Source organism: Myotis nattereri (genome assembly GCF_964212035.1).
Source record: "Myotis nattereri genome assembly, chromosome: Y".
NCBI lineage: Eukaryota > Metazoa > Chordata > Mammalia > Chiroptera > Vespertilionidae > Myotis > Myotis nattereri.
In genome coordinates this window covers 32,896,045-32,914,686 of record NC_138094.1, presented here as the reverse complement: position 1 = coordinate 32,914,686, position 18,642 = coordinate 32,896,045, and the positions used below count along the sequence as shown (strand labels likewise).

At 41.2% G+C, this 18,642-nt stretch overlaps 1 protein-coding gene across 1 annotated transcript in view; it reads right to left on the bottom strand.

Moving 5' to 3' along the window:
• Positions 1-1,889: 1,889 nt before the first annotated feature.
• LOC308512420 (centriole and centriolar satellite protein OFD1-like) overlaps positions 1,890-18,642 on the bottom strand; it is a gene marked incomplete at both ends in the record, with an annotated part of 52,379 nt that continues 35,626 nt past the window's right edge. The window contains 6 exon segments of the mRNA XM_081082178.1: positions 1,890-2,047; positions 9,539-9,652; positions 10,649-10,761; positions 12,225-12,349; positions 17,261-17,356; positions 17,884-18,014. Of these exon segments, the coding sequence (XP_080938304.1) occupies positions 1,890-2,047; positions 9,539-9,652; positions 10,649-10,761; positions 12,225-12,349; positions 17,261-17,356; positions 17,884-18,014 (737 nt within the window).

The following is an 18,642-nucleotide window of genomic DNA, read 5'->3' as shown; positions in this document are numbered from 1 at the left end:
TGACTCATAGGTCAACACTCAATCACTGAGCCATGCTGGTTGGGCTGAAAACTTTTTGAAATATACAGTAGGTCCTCGGGTTATATCGCGACATAATGCGATTTTCCCCGTTAAGTCGGAACCCACCTATAGAATCACCTACATCACTCACATGGAGCACATACACAGCAGTAATGAAGTGAAAGAGTAAAAAAAAAAAATTAAAGCAAGATAACAATTCCTGACCTTTACTTGTGGCAGATAATAAAAAACAAAGCACATATGTACATATGTCGAAATGACGGAACTTTTTTTTATTAACACTGTAAATGGGAGATAGTGATGTAACCGCAAAACAACATACATCAAGTTCAACGTAACCCGAGGACTGCCTAAATATAATTTGAGTCCAAAACGTTGACTTTTAGATGTGAAATTTAGCAAGCACTCTAACTGTCCTGTGCGCATTCTCAATAGCCATAGTATTCTAGACTTATGTAATATATTAGAGGCCCAGTGCATGAAATTCGTGCACTCAGGGGGTCCCTCAGCCCGGCCAGAACCCTCTCACATTCTGGGAGCCCTCGGGGGATGTCCCACTGATCGCTTCGCGATGCTACAGAGGTGGGAGAGGCTCCCACCACCACGGCTGCGCTCGCCAGCCATGAGCCCTATGGGAGCGCACTGATCACCAGGATGCAGCTTCTGTATTGAGCATCTGTCCCTGGTGGTCAGTGCCCATCATAATGACTGGTCATTCTGCGGTTCAACCATTTGCATATTAGGATTTTATTATATAGAATTCATGTCTCAGATAGTACCAATCCATTTGTTTTTCATTGATAGCACTTTCATTCTTGTTCTGAAAATAATGAGATAGCTCCAATTTTACAAACCTTACCAATCAAGATCTGTTCACTCTTTGGCCCAAGCAAAGGAGATAACATTTTGTCAGAAGTGTAATATACATACGACTTGAGGCTCCATTTGAATTTTGGATTTCCTCTGCTGTTACCTTTTGTCTCCAACTCCTGTCCCAAGGTTTTCTAACAAACCACAGAAGCCCTCACATCCTCACATACAGACCACTGGTCCATAGCATCAGTACCTTATCCACCTTCTTCAGGTCTTGGTCCTTTTGGGTGTTATGCATGTATTTCTTTAAAGCATATTCACCACAAACAGATTTGTCTTTCATTTCCTGAGCACTCACTTCTAATTCTTTCTCCATTTACGTCTTGAAAGACTCTTCAATAATCCGCTGTAAATAGATGACCAGCAAAATAGGAGATACACATATACATTTGAAAAACACATAGTACTATAACTCTGTTTCTTTATGTGACATGTGCATGACAGAAAACTGTTTCATTCGTTGCTACTATCAAAGTGGCACAAATATATCATGTAATGAAGAATAGGAATTACTGTGCCTAAAGTGTCTGTGTTCCAGATCAAATGAGCCAGGAATTCAAGGAACATGATACAGAAGATTAATCTACGTAAGGTCCAGCAGGCATGAGAAGTAGCAGGGTAATCCATCTGCCTGGGACCAGAATCAGGACATAGAAAGTCAAAGACAATGAGGAGGGAGGAGGGCAGGGCAGCCTGAGGAAGCCACCAGATTGGCAGCCACCTCCCCCAGTTTCTTCTGGTCCTAGCCAGCTGACCTTGAAACCCCTTACACAGGGAAGTTCTACAGCAAAGCAGAGTCCATCTCCTTTCCGAGTGTGTTTTCAGGAACATGAGAATGCATGCTCACAGACTTGCAAAGCTCCCTTTTCCTATGAGACTCCTATTATGCCCATGTACAGCCCTTTTCAGTGGGCTTAAGCACAGGAGAGGATTGGGATGCCTGCAGCAAGCTTTTTAAAAGTTACCTACTAGCATGGAGAACTGAGCTATGCTTATTATACCTTTTCTCGATCCAGTTTTTCTAGTTTTCTCCGTTCTCTTTCCAAAGCTTTCTGTTCATTCTGCCTTCTTTCTTCTCTCAGCTTCTGTTCTTTCAGCAGGGTCCATATTCTTTCTTCTTCACTCTCTTCTCTAACTTCTTTCTCATCTGCACCTAAAGAGACAGAAAATAAAGAGCAGAGGCCCAGGGAGACTGCTCAACTCTCAGTTGATTGTGTTGGCCTGCTGATCCATCTTCATGGTCTCGCAGCCTCCAGCCCCACACCTGGCACAGCATCTGCCTTTTACTTTACTTCGATGAAAACAAGTCACCCTTGCCATGAACAACTTCAACTGTCCTCCTGCCACAACACATTTCCTTATCTTCCTCACCCCTTCTTCTGTACTCTGCCCTTCGCAAGCCTTGCATTTCTGCCTCTATCCTCAGTTGTAACTCTCTATTTAGGATTCTAACTTAAACATTAGTCTGTATTTATACAGCAGTTGTATAACTCTTCCCCTAATTCCCACAAAAGCAATCGAGCCTCTCCCGCCCAGAACAGTACAAAATTAGTACAAAACCAGCACCCCGCCCCTGAACCCCCCTAGTCATCTTACCAACATTTCCCACTTGCCCTGGGCCGATCCCTTCCTGGAGTTTTAGCTATTACCTCTGCCCTGATCATTCTCACATCTTTTTCTCTAGCACAGATCTCTCCCCGAGTCTCATCCGCATTTCTGGCCAGTTCCCTACCATCAACACTTGGAAATCCCACAGCATCAGCTTCAGACCTGAAGTTATCATTCCTGTCCCTTTTTATCATGCCTTTCTACACTACATTCACTCATCCACCAGGGCTTACAGGCTCTAACTCCCCCAGATACTGCAATGAGACTACCTCTCACCTTTTACCTGGACAGCTGAGCTGAAATAACCTAATCAATGTGCTCACCCTGACATCAGTCTCTCTGCCTTCAAGCAACCACCATCAGCAGCACCCTTCATTTCCTGAAAAGAAGACCTGGATTTCTGTTGCTGTCTCTGCTCTGGTGGTGTCCACACCTTCTTTCCGGACTGACCTGAAATAGTACACTACTTCTGCACTGGGAACACTGCACCTCCAGCAGCAGACTCATGCTACCTGGGTATATTTGTGCCTCCCTTGCTCTGTGCTTTGCTTTCAATCTCTCCCTAACCTAATACTCACTTCCTCCCACCTCTCCCACACAACCCCACCACTGAGCAAGCGCCCAGGACCCTGAAAAAAGAGATAAACGAACAGAAGAATATACCATGTTCATGGACTGGTAGAATTAATATCATTAAAATGTGCCTACTATCCAAAGCAATCCTTAGATTCAATGCAATCACTATTAAAATGCCAAGTGCATATTTCACAGATCTAGAAATATGCAAAAAATTTATATTTGCATATAAATTTGAATGTTCTGAACATTCAAATGAGATACAGAACACTGAAAAAGACCCCAAAATAGCCACAACATTCGTTTTTGTTTTTGTTTTTGTTTTTGTTTTTGTTTTTTGTTTTTCGGTATAGCAAAGGCGGAGATTTGTTAAAGAACAAGTACAGACTCCAAAGTAGGGAGGGGGAAAGAGTACCACAGAACAGACTCCCACATAGGGAGGGGGGTAGGGTCCCCTAGCCTCAACATTCTTGAGAAACAGGAACAAATGAGACTACATTGAACTAAAAAAACTTCTGCAAAGCAAAAAAAAATCAGCATCAAAATGAAAAGGGAATCCACTGTATTGGAGCACATATTTGCCAATAATACATATGGTAAGGGGTTAATTTCCAAAACACATAAAGTACTCCTATAATCCACCAAAAGAAAAACAACCCCATTAAATGTGGACAGAAAATCTAAATAGATACTTCTCCAAAGACAACATACAAATGGCAAGAGACATGAAGATAGGCTCAATGTCACTAATTATTAGAGAGATGCAAATTAAAATGACAATGAGGTGCCACTGCAAACCAGCCAGAATAGCAACCATTAATAAGTCATACAATAAGTGCTGGTGAGGTTGTGGATAAGAAGGAACCTTAGCACACTTCTGGCTAAGGAATACAAGATACAGCCACTAAGAAAAACAGTATTCCTAAAGTGACACCTCTCCACCACCACATTTACACAGTATTTTGTACCTGCCTTCTCACAACCACATGAATCTGTTTGTTCTACATCTATTGTTCCAGGCTTTATTTGCCTATTCCCTGTAGCTCAAAGCAAAAGTCCTCACCTGTCACAGGTTTAACTCAATGTCAATCCCACAGATGGCTATGCTTGCCTTTCTCCTCTGGCTCTGGAAGAGCCTAAACTTTTGTAGGCTACACTTTCCCCCCAGCAATGCTAAGAGACAAATTCATAGGTTCACCAAAGGATTTTGAAGGTTTTTGCTAACAGGACAGAAACAACACAGTCATTTCGGACTCATACTCCTGGTCATGAAATTCAAATACCAGAGGAGGCAGTTGATCATTTTCACAGGCAGAAATGCAATCTTCTTCTTGCTTGCAGACCTAAATGCCATCACTTTATCACATGGAATAGCAATCTCAAAAGAGAAATGCTGTTTGGTTGCTGACTTTAAACAATAAAGAAGAAAAAAGGACTATATCTTTGCTGTGCATTGCATAACAACATTTCGTTCAACAGACCACATATATGACAGTGGTCCCATCTTCTCTCTATATAAAAGTCCAAGCAACGGTTAAGACTGGCCGGTAGCTATGATGTGCACTGACCACCAGAGGGCAGATGCTCAAGGCAGAATCTGCTCCCTGGTGGTCAGTGTGCTCCCATAGCCAAGCTCCCATGACCAGACAACTTCCCATGGTTGCTCCCGCGACCCCACCCCTGCCAGTAGGCCCCGATCAGGAGTGGACAAGATGGCCCTGTTCACCAGCCAGGCCAAGGGACCCCCCAAAATCATGCACCAGGCCTCTGGTAAGATTATAATGGAGCTGAAAAATCACTACTGTCTAACTGGTGTGGCTATCACCACATGGTAATGTAATACAATGCATTACTCCCGTGTCTATGGAGATGCTAATGTAAACCAACCCACTGTGCTGCCAGTCATATAAAAGTACAGCACATACAACTACGTCTAGTACCTAATACTTAATAAATATAATAAAGGACCATGTCACTGGTTTATGTATTTACTACACTACCCTTTTAATCACTGTTTTATAGTGGTTTTTTTTTTTTTCTAATGATAAAGAAAAGTGTGCTGTGAAACAGCATCCCATGTTATATGGGCAGCAACTTCATATACCTCATGTTTATTACATCTCTCGATGGCGTCATTTTCTCCTGTGCTTGATTTAATCTTGTTTTGTACAGTAACATGCTGTATGTGCTTGTACCGGAGGGGCAATAGGCTACCTGGATGTACAGGAGGCTGTACCACCTAGATTTACAAAAGTGCACTCTGATGTTCACACAACAATGAATTCCCCAAGGACACATTTCTTAGAATACATACCTGCTATTAAATGGTGCATGACTGTACTTTGTAGCTACCTAATTAGTATTTCCACTGGACATCTCAAAGATATCAAGTTTTGGATTTTTTCACTTCCCTTTGTATCCAAACGAAGAGGGGAAATGATGATTATAAGAGAATTTTTCAATGATCAATGTAAACATTACTTAAGAATAATTTTAAAAGCCATTGTTATAATTTTCATTCTATCTCTGAGATAGAACACCTATGAACTCAGTTGGTTTCCTTTATTGTATTATTTTTATTTCCTACTCACCCAGGTCTCTGCGAAACAACCTATCACAGCCACTCTTGGGTGGCCACTGCCCCTACTCAGTATCTATCCCATCAGAGGTCTTGGGTTGTCCCACTGCAGTATGCCCAGCACCCAGCACACAGGAGGTGTTTGTTTTTCTTTTTTCACAATTAAATCAATGAGGTGATATTGGGTGATAGAGTTTTCATATATGAAGTGAAGGTTCTCAATGAAGTCTCGCTGAATGAGTGCTTTACAGGATGGTGTACCCTGGAATCAGTGAGAACAATCCTTTCAAAGTCTTGTTTCCTTTGGCAATTCCTCATCTCCCTGAGTATGCTGACTTGAACCAAGAAACTACTTACAAGAGGCGTTGAACATGATAGTCCCATCCAAACACTGGAAAAACAAGAGGTGGTTTTACTTAAGAAATCTCCTTTCAAGCTTGAGGCTTAAACTCTTTATTTTAAGGAGAAAAAGATCTGGCTGGAGTATGAGACAAAGCTCTAATCTCCCCCTAGAGCTTTCCTCCCTGATTCCACACAGGGGAGGGAAGTGTGTAAATTAGAGACAGTAAGAAGAAAGAGAAAGTGGGCCAGACAAGTTTGATGACGAGTTTTCCTCCAATGTCATCAGCTCTTCTGAAAACTGAAATATAAAGGTTCTTCTGTCCTTATTTTTTTTTTTTTAAAGACATGAAGGAAACAAAGAATTATTAACATACTACAATCACATTGAAGATGTATATGGGTATTAACCGCCATTTCAATTTTATACTATGATTTCCCAAAATGGAATGGTTTCTGAAGAACTGTCTTAAGCAAAAAGGTAACTGCTTTGTCAGACTATGGACAAATAAGAAAAATACAATCTTCCAAAACTCAATCAGGAAAAATCAGAAAACCTGAATAAGCCAGTAAGTACTGATGGAATTGAAGCAGTAATTAGATAACTTCCAGCAAACAGAAGTCCTGGTCCAGATGGCTTCATAGGGAAGTTTTATCAAACATTCAAAGAAAAACTAATACCTAATCTCCTCAACTATTCCAAATATCCAAGGGAAAGGAACACTTTCTATGAGGACAGCATTACCCTAATCCCAAATGCAGATAAAGCCACTACAAAGAAAGAGAATTATCCCCGATGAATACAGACCCTAAAATCTTCAACATAATTTTAGCAAATGAGATCCAGCAATACATTAAAAAGACCATACATCATGACCAAATGGCATTTATTCTAGGAATGCAAGGCTGGTACAATATCCACAAATCAATAAATGTGATATATCACATTAACAGACTGCAACACTCAAAAATCACATGATCATTTCAATCAATGCAGAAAAAGCATGACAAAATCCAACACCCTTTTTTGATAAAAACTTTCAGTAAAGTAGAAATAGATCATATCTCAACATATTAAAAAGCCATATATTACAAACCTACAGCCAATATCATACTCAATGGCTAAAAACTAAAACCATTTTCCCTAAGAATAGGAAGACAGGGATGCAACATAACAGGATATAAAATTAACACCCAGTAAACTATGGCATTTTTATATACCAATATTGAACGCTCAGAAAGAGAAATAAAAGAACAATCCCAATTAGCACTGCAACAACAACAAAAAATTGAGACTTATGAATAAACTTAACCAAAGTGGTAAAATACCTATACTCAGAAAACCATAGCACATTGAAAAAAGAGGTAGAAGAAGATATAAACTAGAGGAAGAATATACCATGTTCATAGATTGGCAGAAATAAATACCATCAAAATGTCCATACTACCCAAAGCAATCTTTAGGTTCAATGCATACCTATTAAAATACCAATGGCATATTTCACAGACTTAGAAAAATACTCTAAAAATTATACCAATAAAGACCTCAAAAGCTGCAGCAAGCTTGAGAAAGAGAAAAGTTGGAGGAATAACAATACTAGATATCAAGTTATACTAGAAAGCCACTGTAATCAAAATAGCCTGGTACTGGTACAAGTATCGCATACAGAGCAATGGAACAGAACTAAGAACCCAGAAATTGACCCACACCACTATACTAAACTAGTATTTGACAAAGGAGGCAAGAGCATACAATGGAGCAGAGGCAGTCTCTTCAAGAAATGGTGTTGGGGTAATTAGACAGATATATGCAAAAACATGAAATAAGACCAACTTATACCATACACAAAATAAACTCAAAATGGATAAAAGACTTAAATTTAAGTTGGGAAACCATAAAAATCCTAGAAGAAATCACGGGCACCAAAATCTCAGCCATCTTACACAGCAACATGTTTATGGATACAATGCCTAGGGCAAAGGAAACTAAGAAGGAAATAGACAAATGGGGCTACATCAAAATAAAAAGCAGCTGCACAGCAAAAGAAACCATCAAGAAAATAACAAGAGCCCTGACTGGTTTGGCTCAGTGGATAGAGCGTTGACATGTGGACTGAAGGGTCCTAGGTTCGATTCTGGTCAAGGGCATGTACCTTGGTTACAGGCACATCCCCAGTGGGGGGTGTGCAGGAGGCAGCTGATTGGTGTTTCTCTCTCATCGATGTTTCTAACTCTCTATCCCTCTCCCTTCCTCTCTGTAAAAAATCAATAAAAGTATTTTTTTAAAAAGAAAATAACAAGAGAGTCTACTGCATGGGAGAACATATTTGCCAATGATACATCCAATAAGGAGTCAGTTTCCAAAATATATAGAGAACTCATACAATTTAACAAAAACAAGGTAAACAGTCCAATTAAAAAATGGGCAAAGGACATAAATAGACACTTCTCCAAAGAGGACATACAGAAAGCCAAGAGACATATGAAAAAATTCTCAGAGTAACTAATCATCTGGGAAATGCAAATCAAAACAACAATAAGGTACCAGCTCACACCTGTCAGAGTGGCTATCATCAAGAAATCAAATGACAGCTGTTGGCGAGGATGTGGAGAAAAGTACACTGCTGGTGGGAATGCAGACTGGTGTAGCTACTGTGGAAAACAGTATAGTTTCCTCAAAAAATTCAAAATGGAACTCCCATTTGACCCAGTGATCCCACTTCTAGAAATATATTCTAAGAAACCCAATGCACTCATTAGAAAGAATAAATGCACCCCTATGTTCATAGCAGCACAATTTACAGTAGCTGAGATTTGGAATGAGCCTTAAGTGCTCATCAGCAGATGAGTAGATAAAAAAAACTATAGTACACTTACACAATGGAATACTGTGTGGCAGTAAAAAAGAAAGAACCCTTACCATTTGCAACAGCATGGATGGACCTGGAGAACATTATGCTAAGTGAAGTAAGCCAGTCAAAGAAAGATAAGTATCACATGATCTCCCTCATGTGTAGAATCTAATGAACAAAATAAACTGATGAACAAAAATAGACCCAGAGACATAAAAGCATGGAACAGACTGTGAAACCTCAGAGGGAAGTCAGGGGAGGGGAGGTGGGTAGGAAGAGCTCAATCATTGAACTTGTATGCATATATGCATAATGAGTGAACACAAATAATGGGATGGTGAGGGCCTGTGTGTGTGTGGGGGGGGGGGGGGGCGGGCGTGTGCCAGGAGCAGGCTGGAAGAGGTCAATGGGGGAAAGAAGGGGACTTCTGTAATAGTTTCAACAATAAAGATTTTTTTTTAAAAAGCCACTGTTGGGGAAGATTAATGAGAAGCAACTCCTTTAATTTTCTCCTCTTTACATGTTCAAATTTATTTCAGAAATGTATTAACAATGGCAATACTCAACTCTAAGACTTTGAATAATTTATGCTTATAAAGGTCCTCCCTCAATAAATGAAATAACTCACTAGGAACAGGCTGGCATTTAGTAGCTATCATACTATCTGTAGTTACAACCAAGGAAAACTTACTTGGGTAATGAGAGGAGATAGGTCTGGCAGGAGGAGCACCCAAGGCAGTTCCCAAGAGAGGCATGTCACCAGCAGGATGGAGGCCATTCACTTCAAACTGTATCGGCATGTCTGCTGCATCTATAATAGGTACAAATGAGTGTCCCAGGAGTCCTTAACAACAGCAAAAGAAGGCAGGGCAGTATGGGGGTAACTTTGGCTGCGCTCAAGTCTCAGCCAAAGCAACCAAGCCAGATCTTTTCCTACAGAATTAATCCTAAGACTTTCAGCATACCACTTGACAATCTATTTGCTTCTCAAAGTGTTATTACACTTAAAAGAATTAGATTTGTTTCCAAAACTAGATTTATAACCCAACAGGAAAGTGACAGAATTCACCTGACTTGCTGATAATTATATGAACTCCATTTAGATAGTAAAGCCTTAACAAAATTGTTAAAAAGTTAGTTGCAAAGAATTTACCAATTTTATTAAGCTCTTTCATTTAACTGTTCAAAGTAGAGTACTTTCAGATTTGACAATGAAGCTCACAATGCAAAACTACAGATTATATACAAATATAAAGATTTCCTAGGCTAGAGAGAACCTTAGAGCTGACTGACTTCTATATCCTAATTTTATACTTAAGCAGTATGCTCCCAGAGAACAATCTAAGGCAGAGCCAGAGCCAGGCCTCCAGTTTTCAGATAAGGAAGCTAATATACTTCCACCTCCATTCATTCACTAAGAATGAGGTTTCTACATCTGATGCAGTCATCAGAATCTGTATAACTTAAATAACTTAGCATCTTCATATTCCATAAAAAGAAAAAAAAATTAAGAATCAGGTATTTTAATCTGAGGCAATCCCAAACTTGGTAAATTAAGTTAAGGGTTCACTTGTGAGCTTAGCTCCAACTTTGAAATTATTGGTTATCTTGAAAATTAAAAAAAAGTAACACTCAAATAGACCCATCAAAATCTGTGATATAAAAAAGGTAATACATCTGTATCCATGTTTTTATCACAAAATACAAATGTTGTAATTTTTAAGGCCTTTGATTTAACAATGGATATATTTCACCAAGACTTAGCTTTCTACATTTTCAACTGTTAAAAACTGGTACTTACATTTAAACTTACGTTCAAAAGATGATCCAAATTCCTCATTATCCTCAAAAGATAGTTCATCCACATTTGAAAATTTATGTCTGTCTTGAACTTCAGTTTGTCTTTGATAAAGACTGGGTTGAAAGAATAAAATTCATGAGTGTGAAGTTGTAATAAGGTAAAACCAAGAGCACAGGGCTATGAAAAGCCTTTGTGACTCTGGAAAAGGCTCTAGAGCGGTGGTTCTCAACCTTCCTAATGCCGCGACCCTTTAATACAGTTCCTCATGTTGTGGTGACCCCCAACCATAAAATTATTTTCGTTGCTACTTCATAACTGTAATTTTGCTACTGTTGAGAATCGTCATGTAAATATCTGATATGCAGGATGTATTTTCATTGTTACAAATTGAACATAATTAAAGCATAGTGATTAATCACAAAAACAATATGTAATTATATATATGTTTTCCGATGGTCTTAGGCGACCCCTGTGAAAGGGTCATTTGACCCCCAAGGGGTCTCGACCCACAGGTTGAGAACCGCTGCTCTAGAGAATGAACTGTGCTCTGTGAAAATGAAAGCTGTCCTGCACTGGGCACGCTCCATGCAACTGGCATCATTCCAAGTAATCAAGACATTAGCTTGGGCACTCTGCAGAACCACCTTACACTGTGAGGCAGGTATTATATTGCTGACAAGAAATAATGTGGCACTCTCAATGCTTTTATATTTTCAAGAACCACAAAACGTTTTTGAAAAGAACAAATTCTGCACAGCATCAGTATGAGTCAGCTGAAGATGCAAAACTACAAGCCCCATGTGCATCCAAGTGCCCTAACTCCCACATGGGTGTGCTGTTTCTCCTCTTGGCTTTATCATGAGAAAGCAATATAAATAAATGCACATTACACGCATTAGGACCATGATGGACACATGTGGCAGTTTTCAACTCTGTACACTGGGAGTGAATCAAAATATGCAGACAGATGTCCAGCCTGGAGCCCAGAACTAAGGAGTCAGAGTGCCGTCCATATGGATCAAGCACAGACAGGAGTCTCCTTTGCGCCTCAATCCCAGCCTGGGTGACCCGCCACCCAACTTCTACATACGCCATTCTACTTCAGCAATCAGACCCTACAACCCACTACCAATTCAGTATTTATCTCAATAGACAAATTAGACTTTTGTTTGGACTAAATGCCCAAATATTTTTTAACTGACTTATTTTTTTTGAAGGACTTTAAAATTAAAATGTGTGAAACTACTTCAAGTTTAAAAATAAACTGAATTTGCTTCTGTAGATTTTGTATGTTGCTTTTTTATTTCTATAAACCAAGTCTATTCATAGAACTATGAAAATGCTTACTGCTACCATAGTGCACTGTGTACACATCAGGTTTAGCAAACAAGGAAAAATTAATTATTTGCTAAAAGGAATTTTCCCCAAATAATTCAGATGATTCTTGAAGATTACACATCATCTTACAATCTGATTCTACACTCCACATGGTCTTGAGCGTCACTTTAAAACAACGCAAAGTCAGGGCCATTCAGCTAACCAGACTTGGCTGGGCCAATCAGAATGTGGAACTTACTTGGCTTTCTGCTCCAGAAGGCTTGAGAGTGAATGGATGGAAAGGCTGTGCCTAGATTCAGTTGCTGAAGGCGGGAGCATTCTTTCAGGACAAGGACTGGGAAAAGCAAAGGACTGGGATTGGTCCAGACCTAAAGGGCAAAAGGTATCAGGACAAGAGTATTACAAATTACACAGTGAAAACAGCAACATGGTTCCCAAGGAGTTTAATTTGAAAAGAAATTCTATTATCCTTGCAAATAGTTGAGTATGATGTATAACTGACCCACATTATTAAGGATTCAGCATTAATAATAAAACTAATCAGCAGTAAGGGAAAAGCCATTGATTACCATTCTCTGAACACGTCTGCATGTCAAGCAAAATGCTGAACTTGCTCTAACCCGTTGCCTCCCACAATGTTATGTCACAGGGGAGAAGTCTCTGGTAAGCAGGCAACCATAGGTGCAGTGAGGATGAAGCTACTCAGGCTAAAGATTTCCCAGGTACAGCAAGCATAGACTTCTCCTCCTTCTTGCTCTCTACAGCTCACTCACTCGTACTCAGATAAAAGGACCATGAAAGTCCTGAAACCCTTTCTGCAGAAGCTTACCTACATGAGTGGAGGCAGACTCTTAGATGCTAGTGGGCTTCTAGCAACAGAATACCGAAGAAAGCTTTTTCTAAGCAATCAATCTCTTGCTCTAGCTCTTTCATTCTTGCCTTGGTGTGATTACAAACTAAAGATCAGAAATGTGGGAGCAAACAACTGTGCTTGTATTTGGATGATTTATGATCCTTGGTGTAACTGTCTCTCCCATCAGCTTTTCCTGTTTGAGATGATTTTTTTCAAGAAATCCCTGCTTGTTTCACCAGTAGGAGACACCATAAATCTGCTGGCAGAATGATGAAACAGAGATGGCTTTGGCTGGGGGCTAAATGAAAATAATGTGACCAATGAGCAGGAAAAAAAATTCAAATATGCTTGATATTTTTTTTTAAATGAAGAGAGAGGTATTAATAAGAACAAATATGCACACTAAACAATTTCTGAAGCCAATTCTTATTTATTAGCATTTTTTTGAGAGCTTTATGTACCAGTTATAACTTCACAGACCTTGTTTTTAGGCCTTTTTTTAGTCCTCATTTAAAGATGTATTTTCCATTGAAGAGTGAAAGGGAAGAGTAGAGGAATAGGGAGAGAGAAGAGAAACACTGATGTGAGAGACACCTCAACTTGGCCTCCCACATGCACCCCCAACCAAAGATGGTGAGAAAACCCACAACTGAGGTATATGTGGTTGACAGAAATGGAACCCACCATCTTTTGGTCTGCAAGCCATCGCTCTAACCACTGAACAAAATTAGCCAGAGCTAGGCCTTCCTTCTTAATGCATGATATTATTTCACAACCCACGATCCACAATCATATTCATAAATTTGGTAACAAAGCCTAAGCAGACCTGAATTCACTGTTGATAAACTTTACCTGAACTGATGCAAATCCATTCATTACCTTTATTTATTCTACCCAGCATGGATAGTCACATATTTGACTGCAAACATGGTTCACTAAAGGATGCTGCCCCAGAACTCCCAGGGCTGTGGCAAAACCACTATAGGGCCCAATCTATCTATGCTAATATAAGTTTATGTGGTTGTTAAGCCCTCACGCCGCAATGCCCTCATGCCCATCACATCCATCATCAGGAGGCTGCGTGCACAGGTGGGCGCAGACTTGATGCTGTGTGCACGGAGGTGGGGCCTGGCAGCTAGCTCCACATGGCGTGGCCTGGGGTGCCGCAGTCTTTTTGCATCAAGGGTTCAGGAATTTGGAGAAGGGGCTGACACATAAATGGATACACTGGACAAGAAGTATAAATTTGGAAGGCATGGGGGAAAGCCAGGCGGAAACCAGCTCTCTAGTGGAGTGGCTTGCCGAATTTCTGGACCCATGGCTTTTTATTTACACATTTTGCCCTTTAGCAAAATAAACACACATATCAAAGGTCAGGTTTGATAAACAGGAAAAAATTATCAGGTTAGAGGAACTGCTTTTGGCCTTTCCTCTAGCAGCAGGTAATAATTTGCAGATTTTCAGCCCTGCTGAATATCGAAGCCCATCAGCCTTCTGGTGAACTTCTCGCATTTATTATGACCTGCTGGTCTTAGCTTCTAGCACTGGGGGTCCCGAGGCTTTACATGCCTGCAGGCAGGGACCCTACTCCAGCCTACCTCTTTGGGGCAATTCATCCAGGAGCCTACATCTTTGGGGCGATCTATCGTGGGGCTCCAGAACTGAGAGGGCACAGGCCAGGCTGGGGGGCCCCTTCCGCCTGACTGCAGGAATTTTGTGCACCAGGCCTCTAGTCGATAATAAAAGCATAATGTGCTAATTAGACCGGACAGCCGAATGACCTTCCAGACATCCTTCTGGACAACCTTCCAGACAAAGCCACAGCTGCGAGGTCTGAGGCGAGCCACCGAAGGTGAGTGCACAAATTTCATGCATCAGGCCTCTAGTTTTCAGATAAGGGTATGAGGACCTGCAGCCACAACAAGACTAACAACTCTGCTCCTCCCACATTACACCTGGGGAGCTAAGGCTAGGTCATACAGGTAGGGAGGTGTACAGATGCTGGGACTCCCTAAGCAAAACCTGGACATGCATAGCCAGTCTTGTGGCCGCTACTCTCTAGCAATGCCTCCAGGGCAATGCATGTGTTTGAAAAGGTTCCATCCTCAAACTATTCATCTTTCGAGATCACTGTGATTTCAGCTGTGGGCAGTTTAGCAAATAGGCGTGAGAGAAAATAAGGAACAGGGAAGGAGTCAAGAGATAAAAATGAAACTAGCGTGGAAGATGGGAAAAGGAACTGAGGAGGAGTGAGTACAAATAGGAACTGAGGAAGGCTCCAGGCCAGGAAATGTGGAAACCAGTTCAACTGCTAACACACAGAAACTTTCTTTTTGAGCTTTGTATCTCAGCTTCAGTACACCTGTTATGAAGAAGAGGCAGGCAGTATGCATCCTCAGGGCAAACATGCAGTAACATGATAGCAGTAATCCTTCTGAGTATCTGATGTGTTGCAGGCACTCAACTGAGAGCCATCTCATTTTGCCTTCTTCACCATGGCAAAGTAGATATTCATATCCCCATTGCAAATGAGGAAACTGAGGTCCAACTGTAGCTGGAGAAATCACTGGGTCAAATTTTTCCGACTTTAGTGGTAGTGGGTGGCTCTTGCAGTATCTTTAGAAAAAGACTTTTCTAAGACTCCCATGGGAGAATGAATGTATTTTATTGGTGTGTAATTATATTTTCTGGTCTGCAGGGTTCAATGTCCCTTAGCCTAGTCCTGAAAAGAGTGCAGACGGGGCTCCAGCAGAATCAAAGAGTAGGGCCAGTATCCAGAGTGTCCATTCCATGGTGGAGCAGGGCATGATTTAGTGTCAGGCTACATTTAGTACATCAGTACACTGTGTGAAGTCTACATGGCTGTGGGTCACAGGGTGAGTAGAGGGAGGTAAGAAGACCATAAGCTGGGAATCTGAGGTGAGCAGCGAGAGAGAGGGGCTTCTTTGTTCAGGAGCTTAAAAATTAAATATTCCTGTACTTGCGGTGGCATGCCTATTTCTGGCTACTGACTTATTCCCTGGTGTGACTGACTAACAGATAAGCAACATCCCACGTCATGCAGACCTCACTGGGCATGGGTCCATTGTCTAGTGCCTTCCCACAGTGATCTTTAGGTAATAAACTTGGAGACTATTAACTGCAATTCCCTGGCAAAGCTGTATAAATGGCATGTCTCTATTACCTAATCTTCCTTTTACTCCTTCCCTGTTAATAACCAGGTTATTATAATGGTTATCACAAAGAAGTTAAATGTGTCCAACCAAGGTTAATCAGTAACTTCAAAATTGAGGTGCAAAAACATAAACACTGTATATAATCAATGTGATATATACTAACCTCTATCTAAAGCAACTGAATGACAGGTCCACCAGTCACTCTGACATGTACTGATACCAGGGGGCAGACACTCAACGCAGGAGCTGCCCCCTGGTGGTGAGTGCGCTCCCACAGGGGGAGTGCCGCTCTGCTGACTGACCTGTTCCTGGAGGCCCACCAGCCAGCAGCAGTAGCCACTCACTCCCTCAGTAGTCCTGCAGGTCCAATCTCTAGAGAACAGGCCAGGCACCAACAGACCAGTACCACTAGCACAGGGCCACTAGCCTCCTGAAAGTTGGCCTCAGGCACCGCAGCTGCTTCCCCTCCCTAGACACTCTGCAAGGAAGAAATCTTGACAATCCCTGGGAACGTCAGGGACAGATCTGGATCCTGGGCAGGCAAGGGCATCCCACCACCTGCCCAAAGGGCAGATTGCGTTCTCCCCCTACCGCCCCTCCATCCCATACCCTTTGGGACAGGCGCCAGATGCAGGCAAGCGCCACTGCAGCAGACCAGCTTCTCCTGATCAGGACTGACTGGGCGTGAGCCTGCGGCAGGTGCAGCAGGATCAGGATGAGCGAGAGTGGTAGGCAGTAGCAGCAGGTGGCGCTGGACTGCCAGTTTCAGCACAATCCCCACAGGCCACACTGAGGGACCCCACCCATGCACAAATTCATGCACCAGGCCTCTAGAGTGACATAAGTCACCCTGCTTCTCACATATTTTACTCATCTCTCAAGGAACACGTAAAAACCCTGAAGGGTCAGATTGATCTTATTATCAAGGTAACAAATATAAAAGAAAAACCAAGGTCCATGAATTTGGGAACCTCTGTGCCATTACACCTTTCTTATTTGGGGTACAAGGCTCTTCCAAGCCAAAGGAACCTATAAAAGCAAGTCACGTTAGCTGATGACTGACTGGTTGGTATTCCTGAAATGGACAGAGTTTTTACTTCTAAGATGACATATTTCTATGGCTTTTCCCCTACTATGAGAATTACTGAAACTTCAGTAATGATCCTTACATTTCCATATATACTGGAAGTTTTACACATACACATTTGTAAGTTAAAAATCTCTCTAACCTGTCTCAATCTGCTTCAGTTGCAATTTTAAATCAGCCACCTGCATAGTTAACCTCCTTACAGAAGCATCATAATTTAATATCTGGGCCTTCAGCTTTGCAGAATGCTCAACCTGAAAAGATTTAAAGAAGGGAAGAAATCAATGTAAAAGAAATCCCAGTTCACTTCAAAAGGAACAAGTCTTTTATAGGGCTTATTCTCTTTTCCATTTTGCCCATTCTGAGCAGCTTCATGCCTGTGGTCCACAGGTCCCTAGAAAACAATAGAGCACACAAACAAGTTTGCCACCTCCATTTGCACTCATCTCTAAGAACAGTTCTATAAGGTAGGAGGCAGACACCAGAGTGTCAACAATTCTAAGTCACAGGGCAAGAATCAAGAGACATTACTAGAGGGCACAACCGAGACTGGGACAATTTCTGTTTATGAGTGCGCTTTCCTTGGGATTTTATTACTGTTATAAATATAGTTATATCATCACCCAAGAATTTCTCAGGTGAGAAGGTTACCTTAGAATAGTGGGGGGATAATTTTTGATGTTAAAACCAATCTGATTTACACTGGTGTGACACACACCATGCTTACATGTGTACACAGTGGATCAGACTAACACCCGACCAAATAAAGATCAGTACTCACTTCACTTTGCAGCTGTCTCTGCAGAGCCTCCTTGTGAGTTTCAAACTTCTTATGCCCTAACACGAAAGCAGCTCCTGCTTCCTTCAACTGTTTCTGCAAATTTACCAGTTCAGGAGGTGGTTGAGCTATAACTAAGAAGGTAAAAAAGCCTGGTGATTATCAACAGTAAGTTTTCCCATCTCACTTAGCAAAAGCAGCTAAAGATATTTTAAATTGTTCTTTCTTTTCTTTGTACACATGTAGTTAATACCATATTAATTCTATGGAATGGACTAAGAGCACAAATTTCAGAAGAGTTGAATGCATGCAGAGGCAAAGTTCACTACTCTTTTCTAATGCAAATGAAAGAAATTCTTTCAAATCCTTTAACTAACCTGAAAGCCCACCTCTTTCCTCTATCACACACAGGAGGCATAAAAGGAGTTCTCCATCAAAACCTGTTAAGTACCCCTAGGTCTAATCTGATCTGTGCACCAGTCAGCAACACTCAGGGTTCAAGCAGACATCAGATGGAGTTCCACCATTTCAGTCACTGAAGAACCACTAAAGGGTGATTCATGTAGGTTAGCCACTAAGGGTGGTATTGTTCTCTGGCCTAGTAATCGGGCCATGCTGTTAACTCCGTGGGCCCAAAGTAGGAGTGGGGAAACTTTCTTCTGCCAAGGGCCATTGGGATATTTATTTTTAGTTAGTTATTTATTTTTAAATATATTTTATTGATTTTTTACAGAGGGGAAGGGAGAGAGATAGAGAGCCAGA